Source organism: Myotis lucifugus, unplaced genomic scaffold (assembly GCF_000147115.1).
Source record: "Myotis lucifugus unplaced genomic scaffold, Myoluc2.0 scaffold_300, whole genome shotgun sequence".
NCBI lineage: Eukaryota > Metazoa > Chordata > Mammalia > Chiroptera > Vespertilionidae > Myotis > Myotis lucifugus.
In genome coordinates, this window is record NW_005871348.1 from 61,789 (window position 1) to 84,524 (window position 22,736).

Sequence of the window (22,736 nt, forward strand, 5' to 3'; positions counted from 1 at the left end):
AGCCAGAGTGCTAACATGTATGAGAGTAAATGAAGGCCCATGTAAGACAACATGCAGTGGTGGGGCCACTGTACAGGGACATGCTACAACAATAAAACTTAAAAAACAAACAATGAAATAAACAAACCCTCCTCTAGATTTGCTTTGGTCCCTGTTCCTTACTGTTTTCCGCTTACACATTGTTAAGCAATCACATCTCTCATTACAGTTAGTGATTTGCAGGGGAGATCTGACACCCATCCTCCATAGCTTGAGAATCTCTTAACTAGATCAACCAACCACCAGAGCAACTACTTACAAAAACAAAGGCCTCTGAACAGTAATTTAAATAAAATAAAACAAAACCAAAAAACCAATCCTGACACACACTAATTCTGTTTGGTTATAAAAATTCCATTTCTGATTTTTAAAGAACCAAATATTTTTGTTTTCTTACTAAACTGTATTTATTAAGTAAAAGGAATTGTGTCTGCCTCTGTAAATATTTCCTTTCTAAAGCTCTTTATGTACTGAAGCTACCCATACTCATAGGCCCAGAGGAAAATTAGGCCAAAAATTAAAGCTCTACCATTTATTCTGAAAATTATAAAAATTACTGGGAACAGAATAACAACATACTTTATGTTTAAGTTCCATAGAATTTGAGGAAGTCTTTGTTGTTACATTAAAAATTAGTTTTACAAGGCATTTTTAGAAGATAAGTTTAATATGGACGACTACTACTACTAAAATAATATTTTCCATTTTTATTAAAGAAGGAACATGTTTAAGTCTGCACTTTCTAAATTCTGTTTAAAGAACTTACACATAAATAAAAAGGAATACCATGACTTGAGAAAAAGAATGTATTTTAGAAGAATAAAGTATGACTTAGCTGGAACTAGAACTAAAAAATATTCAGTAAAAATAAAAGACATATGCACATTAATATTTTACAAATTAGGTTAGAAATCAGATGAAAGCATTTGTCCTTTGTGGTAACTTCAGTAAAAATCAGCAACTTATAATTAAGTTAGCTAATATTTTAGGTAACAATAACAATACAGAACTATCCATGTGCTTAAAAATGTAATGCAGAACTAGGGTTCAAATCTCAGAAAATTATGTAATCCTGGGCATTATTACCTAACTCTCTTAACTTCAGTTTCTTCATATGTAAAAGGAAGGTCAATATTACCTACCTTTAAAGGTTACTGTGATAAATGATTACCTTGAGATTGTATAAAGCACTTTGTACAGCATATAACAATGGTAAATGGTCAAAAAATGACATATTATTATTTTGAATATATCACTTTTGATGCCACTCTATAACACTTTACACACTTCACTACCATACCTCTGTCGGAACATCATAGCTGGGTCCATGTTAGCAGAAGTCATCCTAACAACTTGACGGATTTCCTTGGCAATCATTCTTAGCTTCTCAAAATTTACTAAGCCATCTACTTTGGAGTCATTTCCTATGGAATAAAAGTAAAAGTTTATAATTTTCAAAATTAAAGTATCTATATAAAGCTAGCAGAAGTCAATTTATTATTCTTGGGGGTATAAATAACTTTCTTTCTCAAACTGTCACTCTTATTTTTTAAAATTGATAAACCATAGATGGTTCAACCCTGCTCCCAGGGAATGAACTATAGGGAGGAATTGTATTTCTAGGAGGAGTAACAATTATGAAGTGACAACAGCATAGCTTCTAAAACCAATTCCATTATGTTAGAGGCACACTAGTAAAATGAGCAGCTCCTCAAATCGAACTCTCTAGTTGCTCAGCCCACTTCTCAGGCAGGTACCAGCATTTTCTCTTTTGGGCAGTGAACTTTTTAACTAGAGGTCACAAAGAATGAGCTTTGGGCTTAATTAACCCAGTGAGTTTTCTCTGGTTTACAATACTTGGAAAACTGTTAAATGAGTTGTTAACATTTAAGAAGTAGAAGATATCCCATGAAAACAAGAATTTCTGCCTTCTCTTGAAGATAAAAAGGGAAAGGATTAGATGAGAGATTAAATAATAGTAGGTCTGTTTTCCCAAATGGCAATAATTAGTTAAAATTACGAGGTGGCTGGCTCACAAGGATAAACATTTTTTAGTCTGCCATTCATTTTGCCTCTCCCAGAACTCGAATTTACAATCATGACTTTAATAATTTAATACAAATTTGCTCATTTATAAGCTTCATAATTTTTGTTTCTGTACTGTTAAGTAGTTCTTCGAGAATAATTCACATAACTTTCAAAATGGTTTACTTTTCTTTGAAAAGAGTAGGTAGAAGACCAGACTAAAAGCTCATTTGTTGGCTCGCCCAGTTCAAACCACAAGACAAAAAGTATGTTTAAAGAGCAATCTGTCTACAGCAGTGTTGTTGTTGGAAGAGGAAGAGAGAGATCACCCCCCAGTGGGGATCAAGCCTGCAATCCGGGCATGTGCCCTTGACCGGAATTGGACCTGGGACCCCTTAGTCTGCAGGCCAACGTTCTATCAATTGAACCAAACCAGCTAGGGCTGACACCTGTCTTTAACAGTTAGCATAACCCCACTTATCTCCCATGGCAGCCCTTGAGGTGCCACTGTGGAATTCCAAGTCTGTGAAGACAAGTTTGAGAACCATATAGGTCTGGAAGTGGCCCCCTGTCTCATAGTAAACAGCACCTATACATTGGACATACACATTGTTCAGGGTTTCAACATGAGTTGGAAACAAAATAATCTCCAAAAGTGCTTTCAAGTCACCTAAATATATTTTGAGGGAGCATGTCAAAGCATCAAAAGATCTTATGAAAAAGGAGTGATAATGAAAGGGGGGGCAGTAAAATTAGGTAGTCTGAACAACACTTTTGCTGAGAAATATTAGAAAATTTGGACAAAAGCTGAAAATAAATGTTTTAAGGCATCAAAAGATATTCAGGCAGTGAAGATCTGAACGAATGAAGGTCTGGGGCAGGTTTAGCATTTCCCATCTGCTGATTTCAGTAAAGGGGGATGCTGAGCTGCAAAACTGAGCAGTGCCACCCTGTCTTTTGAGGTTGGAGGAAATAAGTCCAGGTAAGCCTCCAATGCTTTGGGTTGAGATCCTGAAGGGCTATATCCTGGGGACTAAGAATGAACTGAATGAAGACTAGAGTAAAAGTTCAATGTTAAACTATCTCAAAATGCGAAAATGAAGTAATTTTGGATTGCTAGACCCCCTAGCTGCCTGGCAGAAGCAAGGTATCAATTCTCTCTGGAGGAATGAAACATCATCTGAAACCAGATTATTTCTGTAATTTTTTAATACACAACATTTATTTGGTCAAAAATAACCAGGGCCATCAGGACAAAAGATAATATAAATTAAAATAAAAAGGACAACAGAAAGGGACCCACAAAGGATCCAGATTATGGAGTTAATAGTGATAGACTTAAAATAACTATATTGAATATGTGTAAAGATATAAAGACAACAACACTGAGAACTCTGGCAGAGATCAAGAAGATAAAAAAATAAACAATTTGTAAACTGTAAAACTGGAAAAACACACACAGAGGAATTAGGAACTCACTGATAAATTTAACAGTAAATTAGACATAGCTAAAAAGAGTATTAATTAACTGAACAACAGGTTGGAAGAAAATATCCAGAATAAAGCATGGTGAGACAGAAAGATGAGAAATACATAAAACAGTATCCTATCTAATAAAAGAGAAACATGGTAATTAGCTGTACCTCTGCTACCCTTCCCATTGGCTAATCAGGGCAATATGCAAATTAACTGCCAACCAAGATGGCAGCCGGCAGCCAGGCAGCTTGAAGCGAACAGGGAGGCTTGCTTGCTTCAGTGATGGAGGAAGCCAAGCTTCCCCACCTGCCTTGCCGGCCTCTGAGCCGCCACTCTAAGAAACATTGTAACAAATATAGAAGCAAAACCAAACCCCAGAAACCTGCTTTAGTGAGCCAGGCTTCAGCCAGCAGGACCGCAACATTGTTTCAAATACAGAAGGTAAACAAAGGCCAGATACCTGCTTTCAGCAGCCGAGGCCTCAGAGCTAAAGCTGGCCCAGAATAAAAAAAAAAGAAAAAAAGAAAAAAAGGAGCGGTTAGGAGCTTCAGTCACCCGCCAGCCTGAAAACGGCCCTCAGCCCCTCACCCAGACTGGCCAGGCACCCCAGTGGAGACCCCCACCCTGATCCAGGACACCCTTCAGGGCAAACCAGCTGGCCCCCACCCGTGCACCAGGCCTCTATCCTATATAGTAAAAGGGTAATATGCCTCCCGGCACCGGGATCAGCGGAGCAGCGAGGCCTCCCGGCACTGGGATCAGCATAACAGGGGGCAGCGCCCAAACCCCCTGATCGCCCTGCGGCTCTGTGTGTGACAGGGTGCGGCGCCCCAAACCCCTGATCAGCCCTGCTCTGTGCCTGATAGGGGGGAGCTCCCCAACCCCCTGATGGGCCCTGCTCTGTGCATGACAGGGGGGAGCTCCTCAACCCCCTGATCGGCCCTGCACTGTGTGTGACAGGGTACGGAGCCCCAACCCCCCTGATGGGCCCTGCTCTGTGCATGACAGGGGGCAACGCCCCAACCCCCTGATCGGCCCTGCTCTGTGCGTGACAGGGGGTGGCGCCGCAACTTCCCTATCGACCCTGCCTTGAGTGTGACAGGGGGCGGTGCCCCAACCCCCCAATCGGCTGTACCCTGAGCGTGACTAGGGGTGGCATCGCAACCTCCCGATCCGCCCTGCTCTGTGCATGACAGGGGGCAGCGCCCCAACTCCCCAATCGGCCCTGCTCTGAGCCTGACCAGGGGCTGCACCTAGGGATTGGGCGTGCCCTCTGCCACCCGGGAGCAGGCCTAAGCCAGCAGGTCATTATCTCCTGAGGGGTCCCAGACTGTGAGAGGGCACAGGATGGGCTGAGGGACCCTCCCCCCCCCCCCCCCAGTGCACAAATTTTTGTGCACCGGGCCTCTAGTATGAGATAATAGGGGAAGTAACTAGGTCTAACAGAAGTGAAATAAAAATCCCTAAAAGAAAACTCAGGAGGACAATTAAAAACTTGAAGACAGAATGAGAGGATTTTTCAAAACTGATGAAAAATATCAAAATGCAGGTTTCAGGATCTTTTATAAACAAGTCAGAATTAAAACAAAACCAAAATCCCACACCTGATCACATCATAGCAAAAGTAGAGAAAAACACAAATAAAGAGAAGAACACTATAAAGCAGCTATGGGCAAAAGAGCAGAATACAGTCAAAGAAACAGCAAGTAAGACTGACAATTGACTTCTTAACATTAACAATGGGAGCCAGAAGACGGAATGTTATCTCACCAAAATTATGCTTTAAGTATGAATATGAAGTAAATATATTTTCAGCTAAACAAAAACTAAGATATTTCATCACCATCAGACTTGCACTTAAGGGAATAATAAACAGCTTTCTATAGGGAAAAAAAATCCCCCATCAATATGGAAGCTTTGAAATGCAGAAAAGAATGAAAAATACATCATCATTGTATGGGTAAAGCTAAATAAATACTGACTTTACTAAACAATGATAGTATCATGTAGGACTTAAGGGCATGGCAACAAATGCATATAATTTAGAGGTGAGTAAATAAAATTTGAATGGTCTAAGTTCTTTGTATTGCCTGACACACAGAAAAGTACTAATGAATATTAAACTAACTAATATCAGTAAGTAGAAATGCTATGTCTAGTGTAACACCAGCAAAATAGTAAAATAGGGCACTGATTTTCAAACTTTTCCATCTCATCACTCACATACACTAATTACTAAAATTCTGTAGACATACCAAAATATATATTTTTGCTGACCTGAAAAAAAGGTATAATTTTGATATAGTCACACGAGAAAGCTATTATTGGCTTTTATCATTTTTTAAATATGACAATCTAAGGGAAAAGAGGTCAGGTATTGCATGTTTTAAAAATTTTGCAGCACACTGGTTGAATATTGCTGAAATAGTGTATAGTTAGCTAGTTTATGGAGTAGGACAAATACCATGCAAATAAAACCCCCAAACCCAACCAAAACAAAATAAAACAAACAAAATAACCCACAAAAACCCCCACAACAATTCAGGAAGACTTTGGATGAAACATATGGTAAAAGATAAACAAATCAGGCTTTTAAAACTAGGAACTTGCTGTTCATCAAAAGAAACCTTAAGACAATTTGTTTCATACCCAGGGTTTATAAAAAAAATTCTTAAACATTTTATTTAACAGCTGACTACCTAATAAAAAATTGGCAAGAAACCCAAATTGGCAATTGACAAGAGGACAAATAAATATATAAAAGGGTGCTCTTCCTCATTATAATAAGGAAAATGCAAATTAAACCACACTACTGTTGGAATAGGTAAAAAACAAAAATAAATTTAACATGTGTGGTAAGGATGAGGAACAATGAGAACTCTAACAACATTGGCAGTGTTCCACTTGACTAGATAATGTCAAAATGTTTTCTATAGTTGGTTATACAAATATCAGGACTCATAAATCCCACACAACTTATATCAAACAAAAATGCATGTTCTCTGAGAGATATATGCAAGGATATGTGCAAAAATAGCAAAATTAATCATAACAGGTGAACAGTGGAGACCATCAAGTGCTCATCAACAAAATGGATAAATCCACTGTATTGCATTCATGTAAGGGAATACTAAATAGTTTTGAAAATGAAGTATAAACACACTAAAAAACATGTAAAGATCTCCCAAATCTGTAATGTTGACCAAAATGAGCCAAAAAACAAATCAAACCAAAACATAACAAGACAAACATACCCTATGGTTCTATTTTATAGAGAGTTCAAGAACAAGTAAAACTACACCACAATATTCAAAGTCAGAAGAGTAGTGATCTTTGGGGAAGGGGATGAGGATGGTAATTGGGAAGGGGCACGTATTGGGCTCCTGGGAGGCTGGCAATGTTTTTATTTTTGGCCTGGATGTTGGTTACATGGTGTTTCTGTAAACGTATTCACTTGTTTTGGACACTTTTCTGTTTGTGGTGAGTCATTAAAAAAAAGTTTAAAATATTTTACTAAACAAAACAAATATGTTCAAATGTCTGATCTTGGTGTAAGTGAAGTTTATGTTTAACCGTTTGAGTCCCAAGCAGACGCAATCGCGCTGCTTGGTATTTCTCGACATAAAATAAAACAAGCGCTATCACGCTGTTTGGGTCTTTTCGTACTCATTTAGAGAAATCGCGGTTGCGCTGTTTGGGATTCTTCGACAGTGTTTTTTCAATACCCCCTGGGACTCAAACAAATCGTATGTTTTCTCGACATAAAATCTCAGCAGTGCGATCGCGCTGCTTGGGACTCAAACGGTTAAATGAAGAGGGTAGATATCTAAATTTGTTCTTTTCAATGATGTGGGTTTTGGATTCCTAAAATTTGCTGCATTTAACTGGGTAAACTTTAGTGATATATATTATGCTGAAAAGATATTCTATATAATAAAAGGCTAATATGAAAATAGACCAAACTGGGAACAACTGAACCAGTCTCTATGACATGCACTGACCACCACCAGGGGGCGTGTGCGGAACATGCCGGAAGCTGGCTGTGGTGGGATGGTGGAGCAGGGGTGCCAGACCAAGGTGGGGCGCCGATCGCTGTCATCGGGACGAGCCTCTGGTGGTTACTGAAAATTCTATGCTACCGCATGCCACAGTCCTTCTCAGCGCTTGTACCTGCTGCCCGTGCCAGCCTCGCTCACACCCGCTGCTGGCGCCAGAGCCGCCGCTCACACCCACTGCCAGCGCCTGCCCCACTTGCACCTGCAGCCGGTGCCCGGTGCCAGTCCCGATCACTTGGCGCCACCAGAAGGTGCAAGTGATGGCTGCCGGCCCTGATCGCCCCTGAGGGCTTCTCCACCTCCCCCTGCTCCTGAGGGGCAATTGGGGCAGCAGCTTACTGCTTGCACCCGCTGCTGGTGCTGGCCCCAATCGCTCCATGCCGTCACCACGTAGGATGGCGGTGGCCGGAGCAGAGCTGCTGGCAGACAGGGGACCTGGGGCCGTGGTGGGAGGGGCCAGGTGGGGACGTGGAGGGTGGGCCAAGATCCGCCCCTGTGCCTACCACAGCCTCACGGCCCACAGTTCCTTTCAAGGTGCACGAATTTGTGCACTGGGCCCCTAGTATTTGATATAATAAATCACAATTCTCTAAAATTAGCTGAAGTTAAACATGCTAATTTTCAAATAACTTTTAAATACCTTCATGTAGAAATGTCATATCTTTCTTGACAACGGGGAAGAGTGGAATAATTGGAGGCTGCATGCTTTGACTACTAAGAATATTTCTATACTTGGCCATGTTTCTAGATGGATCAAAAAGGTCTTGCAGATCTTGCAGGTGTTTCTCATACTTGCTTGGTAACTTTTCCCAAGTACCTTTGAGTCGTGCTACAGATGCCAGGTTCAAGCCACTGCCAAGGATGAGAATAAAAACATTAAACAGAGATCTGGGTAAGACAAAGAACTCAGGCAGATAAAGTGCATAAACCAAGTTTCTCTAATAAATCTAAAATAAGCAGGGCCATATTTCAATGTGTTAAAATAAACAGAGAGAACCATAAAATAAATAAATAAAAAGGATTCCTTGATCATAAAACAGGAAAATCCTCTTTCAGAGAAACTACATTACTTACCTATAGTTGTAGACCTATAGCCTTTACTTTATAGTTTACATGCTAATAGGCAAATAATAATTCCATAAAACACACATTTAACTTTAAAATAAACCAAGTATCACAATATTTTTGTTTGTTTTACTTAGAAATAACTTTATGGAGATACTATCTATTTGTGAGTGGTTTAAGTAATGCTGAGCACAACTGTTATATAAGTGAGGTAATTCTGGGGCCGAGGCAATCTTCCTTCTCTGAGATTTTGTACACTAATGTCCCTGATTGCATTACTTCCATATCCCTAGGTTCTAATCCCTTCCCCCCGGGCTTCCATATATTCAATGTCTCGGTTCTACAGGATTTTAAACACACTCAGATAGCCCTAACTTGAAAAATAATTCATGCCAATTAGGCTTCAACTCTTCCCTATCCCTTTACTTCTATACTAATATCCCATAGGTAGGCTGTCACATGAATAGCACATAAATAGTGTCTCAATTTTCTCACCAGTAATCCCACTTTTATTCTAAGCCACCTGACTTTCAATCATACCCTTTTATTTAAAATATTCTCTTGTTTGAGGTGTGACGATCTTTGTTCCCTTTGCTTCTCAGAAATCATTCCAAACAACTACAAAAAATGAATAACAATGCAAATTTCATTTCCAACGAAACAAATAGATATCTGTAACTCCTAAACTCATTAGAAAGGATGACAAAGAATAGTCATGGTCAAATCAGAAGTATGTGAAATACTGAAAAAATGATGTCACAGCTGAAGATCTCAGTGAAAGCCGGTAAAGCACAGTTTCCAAAGCATGTAATCACCCTGAAGGCAAAAACAGCAATCTCTTATTTGATACAACACAACAGAGACCATAGGCTGACAGAATTAGGCAGGGGCTAGACTCTGTTCTTTATCATGAGGGAGTGTCAGGGAAAATAAGATGATAACAGTACACACAGTAAAAGAACATCATGGTGAGAAGCAATTTAACAGTGAGACAGGATAGAAGGGAGAAACTCTTAGTTATAAACAGCCCAAAGGTGCCAATCTTCATTTGCTGAAAAGAAGTAAAAAGTAAAACTATTCACATACAAGTTCAATTCCTGCTAGCCTCTAATACTACCCTGGCTCCTCTCCCACAGGAACCTCCTGCAAATAGTTGGTATAAGAAAACTCATGTCATTTAAAAAGAAGGAATGAACACAGGATCTATAACAAGCTGCCACAAGGAAAAACAAATATTTTAAAAAACAAAGCAAAACAATGTTGCCAACAATTAAATAAAAACTGGGAGTAATTAACAACCTAGCCATGATTTAACAAAGTAAGTAAAGAGCTTAATGCAGTGATATCAGAGTTTAGAAAAAAAACATGGTAAGAGAAGTTGATAAAAAAAAGTAAAGTTCAGAAAAAAAAGGGAAGAAAAAATAAAACAAACAGAGAAATGAAGGCCACATTGGAACCTACATAAACAAAAAATGACACTGCTAAAAAACATGCAAGTGACATGGAAAAAACAATTAGTAAAAGCAATCAATTGAAATGTACAGTTGGAAAGGATGAAAGACAACAGATATGGAAGACAAAGGAGCTCTAAAATCTCTGTAAGTGGTATCCTTGAAGAAGAAAACAAAAATAATGGAACTGAAAAAAACAACAACATTTAAAGGTAAAATTTGAAAAAACATTCCAGAAACAGAAGAATTGAATCTACAGATTGAATAGACAGCACAGTTCCAGAGAACCTAGTATAGAACTAAAAAGATGAAAAGGTAAATGACTTTAGAGATACACAAAAAATCTGGGAAGTAATTTCAGAAACTTAAACAGCTATATCAAATGCTAGTTGTGGAGCCAATGTCTATGAAGTTTCCAAGAAATAACATTTGAGAAAAGAATTTTAAAGCTAGACAAACTAAAAACTGAAGTTCAAAGGCAACAGAAAGGCGCTTGAATATGCTCAGAAAATATAATTCCCACAAACTTCAACCAAGAGATAATTGGACAGAGTGATGTCAGCATCATGGCAGCATAAGATGTCCCTCATTTTATTCTCCCACCCCAACAACAAAAATGAGGCATATATCCATGAACAAAAGTGCCTCTGATGGAGTTGTGGGACCCTGCACCATACTCCAAGGGATCTGGGAGGAGCCTCAATCACAGGTGTATCGGATAATAGGTAGCTAAGCTTTGGTACAGGTTTGGGAGTGTTCTACAGGGGATTGGGAGTGTTCTAGCCTCTCTCAGCTGTGGTCTGAGAACACCTGCAAAACACTGACTTGGGGAGTCACCTACAGCCAAGAGAGCCTTGTGAAAATCCAGGTTTCCGGAGGAGAATTCCAACATTTGGTTGGAGTAAAACAAAACAAAACAAAACAAAAAGAGTTTGGATGCACTAAAGGAGGTAAAAAGAACAATTTGACTTCACTGGCATCATTCCAACCTGCACTACTTAGGGCTAAACTAGATGGCTCATGGTTTCTCCCATGGGATGAAGGAAAGCCAATGAGTGAATGCCTGGTTTCCTTAGCTGTGTGGGACACTGCCAAGGACACTCATTTCTCTCTCACAGAGTCCAGAGCATTAAAGTGAAAGCTCCATTACTGAGGGGAAGGTGCAGATCAGGTGTGTGGAATATGAGATTCCTGAAAGGTGTTACAGGGATGCAGTTCCTGCTGACTGCTTCTGAACTACAACAGGAAGCCCACCCAGGAGACAAAGGGAACACCTCACCTACAGATCCCTCCCATGGGCACCTGCAGTGCACCCTATACCAAACCCATACCTCCCCCTGCTCCCTGTGTAAGGTCCTGAGACCAAGCTCTCTGGTAGAGGGAGCATACGCAGTGTCTGCAGGCAAAGGAGAAACCACAAACGGCCACCATCAAGAAAACAAAAGAGACGCTACCAGCAATGGACATGATGTGTTATAGGATTGAGAGAAGACACAAGCTTCATAATTCTGCCACAAGAAAAAGCAGGAAGCATAGAGCAGGTGTGTTCACACAACACCTGGGAATGCCTCAAAACTATAGGAAGGTTGCCCTAGCCAGTTTGGCTCAGTGTAGAGAGTGTTGGCATGAGGACCAAAGGGTTCTGGTTTGATTCCGGTCAAGAGCATGTACCTTGGTTGCAAGCTCCTCCCCAGCCGGGACCCTGGTTGGGGCTCGTGCAGGAGGCAACCAATCGATGTCTCTCACATCAATATTTCTCTCTCTTTGTCTCTCTCTTCCACTCTCCCTAAAAATCAATGGAAAAATATCCTTGGGCGAGGATTAACAACAACAAAACAATAAAATCTATAGCAAGGTTGATGAAAGGGTTTTTTTCCTTTTTTTTTTTTCCACCTTGAAGACAGTAAAAACTAAAGGAGGTGCCCCGACCGGTTTGCTCAATGGATAGAGCGTCGGCCTGCGGACTGAAGGGTCCCAGGTTCGATTCCGGTCAAAGGGCATGTACCTTGGTTGGGGGCACATCCCCAGTAGGGGGTGTGCAGGAGGCAGCTGATGGATGTTTATAACTCTCTATCCCTCTCCCTTCTTCTCTGTAAAAAATCAATAAAATATATTTAAAAAAAAAAACTAAAGGAGGTAACTGCTATCTCAAATGCAAAAACAAACAAACAAAACAAAAATGCAAAACTCCAATAATCAAGAAAATATTACTTCACCAAAAGTTCACAATAATCTTTCAATAACTAAGCCCAGAACATGGAGATCTATGATTTACCTGGTAAAGAATTCAAAATAGTTGTTTTAAGGAAACTCAAATGAGCTACAAAAATACACACAGGATAATTCAATAAAATTAGGAAAATAATACATACTCAAAAGATAGAAAGCAAAAAAGGAACCAAACGAATATCTAAAGCTGAAAAATTCAATGAAATGAAAAGTGTAATACAGAGCACTGGCACCAGCGTAGACCAAATAGAAGGAAGAATCAGTGAGACAGAGTTTAGGAACTTTGAAATAACCCAGTTAAAGGAAAAAAAAAAAAAAAGAAAGAAAGAAAGAAAGAGTAAAGAAAGCCTACATGATCTAAAGAAAACCATAAAAAAAAAAAAAATCAATATCCAAACCATTGGAGTTCTAGGAGGGAGAAGGAGGCAGAAAGTCTATTTAAAGAAATACGGTAGAAAACTTTCCAAACCAGAGAAGAGATCTGAATATCCAAGTTCAGGAAGCGAGATCACTCCATTATTTCAATCCAAAACAACTTTCTTCAAAACACATTATAATAAAACTGCCAAAAATCAAAGAAAGAGAGAGAATGCTAAAGGCAGTAAGAGAAAAAAGAGTGGTAACCTATAAAGGAACCCCCATTAGACTATTAGCAGAATTCTTAGCAGAAATCATATAGGCCAGGAGAGAATGGGATGATACATTTGAAGTGCTGAAAAAAAAAGCCCAAAACTACCAACCAAGAATAATCTGGCAAAACTATACTAGAGAAATAAAGCACTTTCCAGAAAAACAAAAGCTGAGAATTCATCAGCACTAGAATTGCCTTACAAGAAATGCTGAAAAGGGATCTTCAAATTGAAATGAAAACTAGTAGTAACGTGAAACCACATGAAAATATACAACACTTTGACAAAGGTAATAAAATTCTGCAAAATCTCAGTACTGTAATTTGAGGTGTGTTAACCACTCAACTAGAGTATAAAGGTTAAAGGACAAGATATCAATAACTATAGCTACTATATAAAAGGTAAATGTGACATTAAAAACATAAAATGGAAGTTAAAGGGTAGAGTTTTATATGTGATTGAAGTAATTAGCATTAAATAGACTGTTATAAATCGTTTTATGCAAGTTTCATGGCAACCACAAAGCAAAAACCTATAGTAGACTCACAAACGATAAAGAAAAGGGAATCAGAGCATGTGTATGTTATGTGTCATTAAGTCCACTCTGACTCCTGTGGAAATCTATGAATGAGTGATGTCCACAATATCCTGTCCTCAACAGCCCTGTTCAACTCCTGTATGTATTCTCATGCCTATGGCTTCTTTTATGGAGTCAATCCATCTCATATTTGGTTGTCTTCTTTTCCTGCTGCTTTCTAGTTTTACCAGCATTATTGTCTTTACCAAAACACCCTGCCTTCGGGCCCCTGGCCAGTGTGGCACAGTTCGTTGAGCATCGCCCTGTGCACCAAAAGGTCACCAGTATGATCCCCAGGATCCCCAGTCAGGGTGTATTCGGGAGGCAACTGATAGATGTTTCTCTCTCACGTCGATGGTTCTATCTCCCCCCTTCCTCTTTCTCTAAAATCAATAAAAACATATTAAAAAAAAAAAAAAGAACCCTGCCTTCTATGATGTGTCCCAAGAACACCACAACAAAAAATCATCAATTTACAACAAAACACAGCAAAAGAGTTGAGAAGGAACAAAAGAATTACAAAACAGCCAGAAAATAAATAAATGAGATATAAAATGGAAGTAGTAAGTCCTTACATGTCAATAATTACACTAAATGTAAATGGACTGAATTTTCCAATCAAAAGGCACAGAATGGTTGGATGGATAAAAAAAACAAGATCCAACTATATGTTGCTTACAAAAAAGTCACTTCAACTTAAAGGACACACAGAAGCTCAAAGTGAAGGTGATGGAAAAATATATTCCACATAAGTAGAAACCAAAAGAGAGCTGGGCTAGCTATATTTATGTCAGACAAAATAGACTTTAAGCCAAAAACGATAACAAGAGACAAAAGGTCATTTACATTACATAATGATAAAAGGGTGAACTCTGCATGAAGACACAATAATTGTAAATATATGAGCACTCAACACTGGAGTGCCAAAATATATTCAGCAAATACTAACAGATCTGAAGAAAGAAATAGACAACAATACAATAATAGTGGGAGACTTTAATATCCCATTTTCAGCAATGAATAGGTCATATAGACAGAAAACTAGTAAGGAAACATTGACCCTATACCCATTACACTCCATCCAACATCAGTAGAATACATATTCTTCTCAAGCATGCACAGAACATTCTCTAGGATAGATCTGAAGATAAGCCACAAAACAAAGCTTAATAAAGTTAAGATTGAAATCATACTTAGTATCTTTCCAAACCACAATGGTGTGAAACTAGGCATTAACAAGAGGAGAACTGGAAAATCTACAAATAAGTGGAAATTAAACAACACACCCCTGAACCACCAATGTGCCGAAGAAGAAAACAAAAGGAAAATGAAAAAAAATCTCTAAACAAAGGAAAACAGATATACAACATAACAAAAGCTATGGGATGCTGCGAAAACAGTTCCAAAAAGGAAGTTTATAGTGATAAATATCCATATTACAAAAAAACACACAAATATCTCAAATAAACTACCTACTAATAACTTGTGCCACAGAATTTTAGCAATTAGTTTATGTGTACCATGAGATGAAAAAGGTTGAAAAACACTGGGTTAGAGCATCAATACAATGATGTGATCACAGTGAGGCAAGTACTGCACGATGCACAGTATAGAAGTCTGATGATAAAAAGACCAAATGTTGGGCAGCACATATGCAAAAGGAGAAAAAGGAGGAAAAATGGGAAGCAATCATCCACACAACCCACCCCCACCCAAAAAATGTTTAAGTAACAGAAAGATGGGAGAAACAAAGACAAAAAGCCAGTATCACAAGAGTGGAAGATATATATTAGTCTTTACAATACTTTCAGTAAAAACCTATTTATTAAACTTTTTCTTTCCTAGCCATTAATACCTAAGCAGAAAACCAGCTTCACGTCTAATATTATGACAAAATTGTACACATATTTGTACAAACTTACCTTATTATTGCAAACATGGAATTGAAGTTCTTACATTCTCGACAATGAAGTGCAATTTTAATAAAATGCTTAATAATCTTCATTCGTTTAAGCTGATTCGATTCGGTTAAAACCTCTGAGGCAACCCAAAATGTCTCTTGGTTTACAATGTCCTCAAACTCTTTCAAGTGAGTATTTCCTGTTTTGGAATCTAACTTAAAAAGGTCATCAATGTATTCAGTAGGCTCAATATTACGAAACAAATCAAAGTCCCTCATTGACAGCTGAGTGGCCAGCTCAACGGTACTGAGCTGCAGCATGGATAGTTGGCTTTCTTTAACTAGTTCTTGAGCATCTTCATCTGAACATAAGGTCTCTGTTTCCATGTTATTTTTTAAATAATACCTAAAAGGAAAAAATTGATTTTTATCATTTATTTTATACTTAAAGAGTACTTTCCCTCTTTATTGTCAAAACATTAAAAAAATTTTTCTAAATTCCCACATATTCATAAAAAGATAACTACTTAGAAAATAAATTGTGAAAATTATGGTTTCTTTTGCCCAAAGTACGTATGGTCACATTGAAAACAAATTTATAAATTAATAAATCAGATACATGTAAAGATATGTATTATTTAGTTTCCTTCTCTGTATAAAACAGAGAGTGAACTATTTCAGTGTTTCTAAAACTTTATTTTAGAAAAAGAGCTAAAATATTTAACAACTGTCTTCCCTTTACTTTTCCCATGTTTGGATAGCCATTTTGAATACATTTCTAAAATTATGGAGATAAGAAAAGCTGGGGCCAAATATAAGAAATCCTACTTCAATTTTAGAGAGAACTCAGTGGCCCTAAGACATGATATTTCTATTTAAAATATCTGTTTTAACATGGAATCTTCAAAAACACATCTAGAAATAAGTACATTCACTAATAATAAGCACATTCACCTTCCATTGAGCTGAATTCTATCAGCTAATTTGGAAAATTGGTCCGGAAGTCTTCTCTGTTTTATGACACCCTCAGGAGTAACAGAAACTTCACAGAGAGAATATGTGTCGGATGCACCAGTCAAACCAAATTCATGAACAGCATGACAAACAACTTCTTTAGCTGTAGAGTCTTTACTGATGATAATGTAGCAACTTTGTTGATCTGCTTTAAAAACTCTTATAACTTGATCAGGAATATCTATATAAATAAAAAAATGTGCCCTGTTATTTTCAGGAATATTACTTTTACCTGTTCAAAAAGCAATCTGGAACACAATGATCCTTCTCAACAGTGAAATATACATTTCTATTTCAGATGAACAGAAATCACTGCTGCATTTGATTAATAAACGTATCTATCTTTTCAGGTGACAAAATACTAATACATGTTCACAGAAAAACATAAAGATAAAAATAAGGGACATACTATTCATACAATTTGGAAGCCATAATTCTTTTTATTTATTTTTAAACATTTTGATGTCATTTTTATATATTTTAATTATCCAAACCCCTAATGACATGCACACATTTCATTTTCTCTTCTCTTGTTGTGAACATACTATAACCACATCTGGGAAGGAACAGAGAGTTGTGTATCTTGCTAACGGTGTAAAAAAGTCATACTCTGTTAAAGCCACACACATGCCCCTCCCTCTCGCCCCCCATGCAACAAACTGTTGTATAGTCATGTATGAGGGATTTGGGCATCATAAATGGGCACCTCCAGAATAGACCCCGAAAATGGGATTATTCAAAGGATTAAGACAAACCCTGATGAATTTGCCAATAAAAATACCAACTTGGAAAACATTTCAGAGATAGAGAGAAGAATTCTCTGCACTAATATCAGTGTCAATGTAAATCTTTTTCTATTTTAGAAGTGCTACATGTATAATACATATATATTCTTTACAAACATGTTTATTACTGGGAGAAAATCATACATGCCAAACATAATACTTGGAACGCGGCAGACCTTCAAAAATTAACTGATTATATGAATGGTAAATATGAGGCTAGAGCCAAAACCGGTTTGGCTCAGTGGATAGAGCGTCGGCCTGCGGACTGAAAGGTCCCAGGTTTGATTCCGGTCAAGGGCATGTACCTGGGTTGTGGGCACATCCCCAGTAGGAGATGTGCAGGAGGCAGCTGATCGATGTTTCTCTCTCATCGATGTTTCTAACTCTCTATCTCTCTCCCTTCTTCTCTGTAAAAAATCAATAAAATATATTTAAAAAAAAATGAGGCTAGAATCAAGTTGAATCAACCAAAAATGAGTTAATCAGTTCAAATTTTAGGTTTGGAGCTAGACTACACTTAAAAATATAATTCTGTAAGTGCAAAATAGACATTTCAAAAGAATCATTGAGAAGTACAGCATTTATTAGTCTTATAATTCCCACTTCATTCATAAAATCCTGATAGGTAAATAAATTTTAGAAAATTTATTTAAAAAGGTCTGTGCTATTAAATGAAAAAGAAGCAAAAGTTCCATACACAAACTCAGAAAAAAAATTCTGAAGTTTCAAAATCCTTTTAGCCACACTCTGAATTATTTTAGGCCTCATCTTGAATTAGGTCAAAAATTCCAGAAACAAAAGAAAACACTTCACGATTTAGAATAGCATGTATACTCTAATGCTATGGATATAAAAACATATATGGTTAAAGGAAGTGACTAAAAGAACATGCCAGAGTGGGGGCAGGGAGAGAGAGAGAGAGAAAGAGAAACATCAGTGTGAGAAAGAAACAGCAATCAGTTGCCTCTTGTAGGTGTCCTGGGCCCCGGATCGAACCTGCAACCTAGCTCTTCTCCATGTGGAACTATGGCTGTGCCCTAGAGTTGAGGAGATGAGGAAGATTCCTGATGTGGTGACACAGCTCTATCATTCTAAAGGCACTGGTGCCTGAGTGGCCACCAAGTGTATTCTCCAGGACTTTCTTCAAAGTGCATGACCAGCATTCCTCAAAACTGCTGAGAGAGATTAAAAATGGTGGCAGAGGAAGAAGATGCTGCACGGACATGCTCCCAGAACAAGCTGGAATTACAACTGAAATACAGAAAGCCTTCCTGAATAATCAATGGAAAACTCACAGGAGAGAACCCTGATACCCAAGGACCAAAGGTGGAGACCCAATAGAGACTGGTAGGAGGGGTGGAGGCGTGAATGGGCTGGCTGGGCACTCACAGACAGCAACTGAAGTCCCGGAGAGATGTCTCAGCTGGGGAGGGGCGGGGAGCCACTGAGAAATCTGGGATCTAATCCCGAAACTGGGCTCCCCAGCAGAGAGCACCAAACTGAGCAGGGTACCCACATAACATCTGGCTGTGAAAAGTGGTGGCATATTGTCTGCCAGGGAGTGGCAGCTGAAAGTTCAGGCACCCTCTTAAAGGGCCAATGCACAAAAATTCCCTATGGAGCCACCCACCTTGTGCTCTGGCAGAGGGAGGGTGAAGTAGACTGGAGCTGTGAGAGCAGAACCCAGTACTGGGGACTTGGGGGATAGAGCTAAGAAGGCAGACACCCCAAGTTTCCTGGGCTGAGTCATTCCCTCACATAGCAGAGGACATCTTTCCCATATAGACATCTGCCTTGCCTTGGGGGAAGACAGTCGACACACCCTATTGGAAAACACCTTGCTTTGAGGCCACTTAAGAGATTAAAAGTAAAATTAGCCTCCAGGCAGAAGCAACTGCCCCATCCCCTTGAAAAAACTCTCACCACACCTGAGGATTATTGGGGGGGGGGGATAAAGGGATAAAGGGAGGGGAGGAGGACAATTCAAGTCAGAATCCTATCAGTCTGTAGGCAGAGCCAGTCTCTGGAAGCTTTGAGTCTTTGCCTGATCCAATTAGTCAGAAACAGCCTTTAACACTGTCCTGCACTAGAGATTGAGAAGTATAGAGGATCTACCTAAAACAGTCACAAACCCAAACAGACAACAAAATGAGGAAACAAAGAAACAACCCCCAAATCAAAGAACTAGTGAATTCTCCAGAAGAAGAGATAAATGAAGCAGAGATAAGAAATTTATGTGAAACAAGAGTTCAGAGTAATGATGTTAAAAAGCTCAACAGTATGAAAAAAGATATAGTAACTATGAAAAAAGAACAGTCTGAGATAAAGAATGACATAACACAAATAAAGAACACATTGGAAGGAATATACAGCAGATTAGGGGAAGCTGAGGATCAAATCAGTAAATTAGAAGACAGAGTTGAAAATAGCACTCAATTAGAGAATTAAAAAGAAAAATAAATTAAAAGTCAGGAGTACAGCTTAAGGGAGCTGTGGGACAATGTGAAACGTAACAGTATTAGAATAGTAGGTGTGCCAGAAGAGGCAGAAAGAGAGAAAGGAATAGAGAAAGTGTTTGAAGAAATAATGGTAGAAAACTTCCCTAACCTGGTAAAGGAAAAAGTCACACAAGTTCAGGAGGCACAGAGAACCCCAAAAAAGAAGAACCCAAACAGACCCATGCCCAGACACATCATAATTAAAATGCCAAAAAATAAAGACAAAGAGAGAATCTTAAAGGCAGCAAGAGAAAAGAAAATGGGTACCTACAAAGGAGTTCCATAAGGCTGACACCTGATTTCTCATCAGAAACTCTACAGACCAGAAGGGAATGGCATGAAGTACTCAAGGTAATGGAAAGCAAGGATCTGAGACCAAGATTACTATACCCAGCAAGGTTATCATTCAAAATAGACAGTCAAATAAAGAGCTTCCTAGACAAAAAAAAGGCTAAAGGAGTTCACCACCACCAAGCTAGCATTACAAGAAATGCTAAAAGGATTGCTGTAAGGGATTGCTGAGGACAAACAGAGAAACCTAGCCATACAGAATTAAAATGGCTATAAGTAAGTACCTCTCAATAACCCTAAATGTAAATGGATTAAATGCTCCAATCAAAAGGTGTAGGGTAGCTGAATGGATACAAAAACATGACCCAACTATATGCTGGCTACAAGAGACCCACCTCAAAACAAAAGACACAGGATGAAAGTGAAGGGATGGAAAAAAATTCTCCATGCAAATTGAAAAGGAAAATAACTGGAGTAGCAATACTCATATCTAACAAAATAGACTTTAAAAGCATCATGCTAAGTGAAATAAGGAAGTTGGAGAAAGATAAATATCATACGATCTCACTCATTTGTGGAATATAATGAACAACATAAACAGATGAACAAAAATAGAGCCAGAGGTGGAAAAATATTCTAGAATATAATAGAAGTAATCCTATTATTTGCGGATTTTTAATATTTCCTACAACTTTGTGATATCATACTATGTTAGTATAGTTTTGGTAATATTATTATACTTAAATTTTTTTTATTATTGAAGTATTAATGTTTATTGTATGTATTATATGTAAGATCATTTTTCTTGAGTAATTAGTGTTTACTGCATGTAACATTATATTTAAGATCATTTTTCTTGAAATATTAAGGTTTATTGCATGTAACATTATATTTAAGATCATTTTTCTTGAAATATAAGGGTTATTGCATGTAACATTATTATATTTAAAATCGCTTTTCTTGAAATAAAGAAAAAATTCACGTGCAAAAAATAAATAAATAAAATTAAAAAAGAATACATGCCAGTTTACAGTGGCAATCTTATAAGTGGATGGAAAAGTTCTTTCTGCTTCATTCAGTTCTTTCACATTTGATTTTTAAAAATAAAATACTACATATACACATAAGCAATAAAAAGCATAGAATCTTCAAAATACTTACAGTAAAAACCAACAGCTGTAGGCAGCAAAAACAAAGCAGAACCATAAAAAGGTCAGCAATCAAAAGCAAACTATTCAACAGGTCTGTAGCTTTTTACCCACTTTCTAGTAACTTTAAACATGCAGCATAAACATGGCTGAGATAGATAGATCAAGTTAATTAAATTTGGCTGATGTCATATATGTACTACAATATATAAAATTCAGTGCTGTCGTATATAATTCAAGGAGCTGAATTTAAAATTAATTGATAATGAACATTTTATTCAACATAAATATAAATAGCACCATAAAAAGCCTTTCATAAAGTTGCACATTTTGGAGTTTAAAAATATAATTTATAAGTTAAATACCTATGTTATATGTGGTCATTTATATTGCTGCAGACTAAGGTTTGCAGACAGATCTTTTCTAAATAGATTTTTAAAAAGCATCTTCAATCCTTTCACTATGTTTTCAATGAGAAAAGTATGCAATCAATTTGAAATAAAATTTAGTAGCAACTCCTCTTAGGAATTCTGAATTTTAGCACCATGAGGCTTATAGTTTTTAAATTTTAAAATTCCAATCTCTTCCACCCCTTTCCCCCCAGCCAAATCCCCAACGTCCCTCTTTTCTCTCTCCTTCCCCTACAACCCACCCTTCATCGTCTTAATCCCACTTCAACATATTCCAGTGGCAAAAATACAGCCATAGGATCATTCAATCTATAAATCATATGTCCCTAAAAACTTGTCTTATGAAAATACAGGCAGACCTCATTTTATTGCACTTCACTTTACTGAGCTTCACAGATGCTGGGTTTTTACAAACTGAAGGCAAGATCTTTCAATAACAAAAAGATTATGACTCCCTTTGCTTTATTGTGGTGGTCTGAAATCAAACTTGCAATATTTCTGAGATATGCATGGATGAATACTGTATTTAATTTGTGCTTTGATAATGTGAAAATATTTTACTTGTGAATGCAGAATAAGAAGTACTACTCTGGAACACACAAACATACAGATATGGAAATAAATTCTTATGACAAGCAATTGAGAGACAACAAAAATTTTCGTGCTAGAGATTTCTGGAAAAGGCGGGACTAACTATTACAAAGGGACCTGGGCTTCCCCAATGAGTTAACATCTGAGTTCAGTATTGAGGAAGAAGAAAAAGTTGTAGAAGAAGTATCACTTCAGCTTAGACAAAAAGACAAACTCTTCTCTTTAGCTTTTTGAATTAAGTCATAATCTAGAGGTAGGAAAAGAAGTCTGCAAGTAAACCTAGCATTTGTTGCACAAGGCCTAACCATCTATTTGTCCATTTGGTACAATATTGCTATAAAAAAAATCACACAGAAAATCACCTGAAGGATTGGAAAAATCCAACATGCTGGTAGTAGGCTGAAGAAGATCCGGGCTGCTAGATGACAGTGTTCCAGGAATAGGCATTATAGCCAGACTGTGTCTACAGTGTCTCGTTCCCACAATGCTGTCGTCTTGTGATTGGCTCAGGCCTCCGTCACTTCAAAAGAATATCATATATTACTTTAAAGTA

At 37.9% G+C, this 22,736-nt stretch overlaps 1 protein-coding gene across 17 annotated transcripts in view; it reads right to left on the bottom strand.

The window, feature by feature from the left end:
• RAPGEF6 (Rap guanine nucleotide exchange factor 6) overlaps positions 1–22,736 on the bottom strand; it is a 178,697-nt gene that overhangs the window by 26,936 nt on the left and 129,025 nt on the right. For all 17 annotated transcript variants that reach the window (XM_023763763.1, XM_023763760.1, XM_023763764.1 and 14 more), the window contains 5 exons: positions 22,546–22,703; positions 16,401–16,641; positions 15,469–15,852; positions 8,236–8,447; positions 1,340–1,463 (listed from right to left, as the gene is read on the bottom strand). In XM_023763763.1, the coding sequence (XP_023619531.1) occupies positions 1,340–1,463; positions 8,236–8,447; positions 15,469–15,852; positions 16,401–16,641; positions 22,546–22,703 (1,119 nt within the window). The remainder of the gene's footprint in view (positions 1–1,339; positions 1,464–8,235; positions 8,448–15,468; positions 15,853–16,400; positions 16,642–22,545; positions 22,704–22,736) is intronic.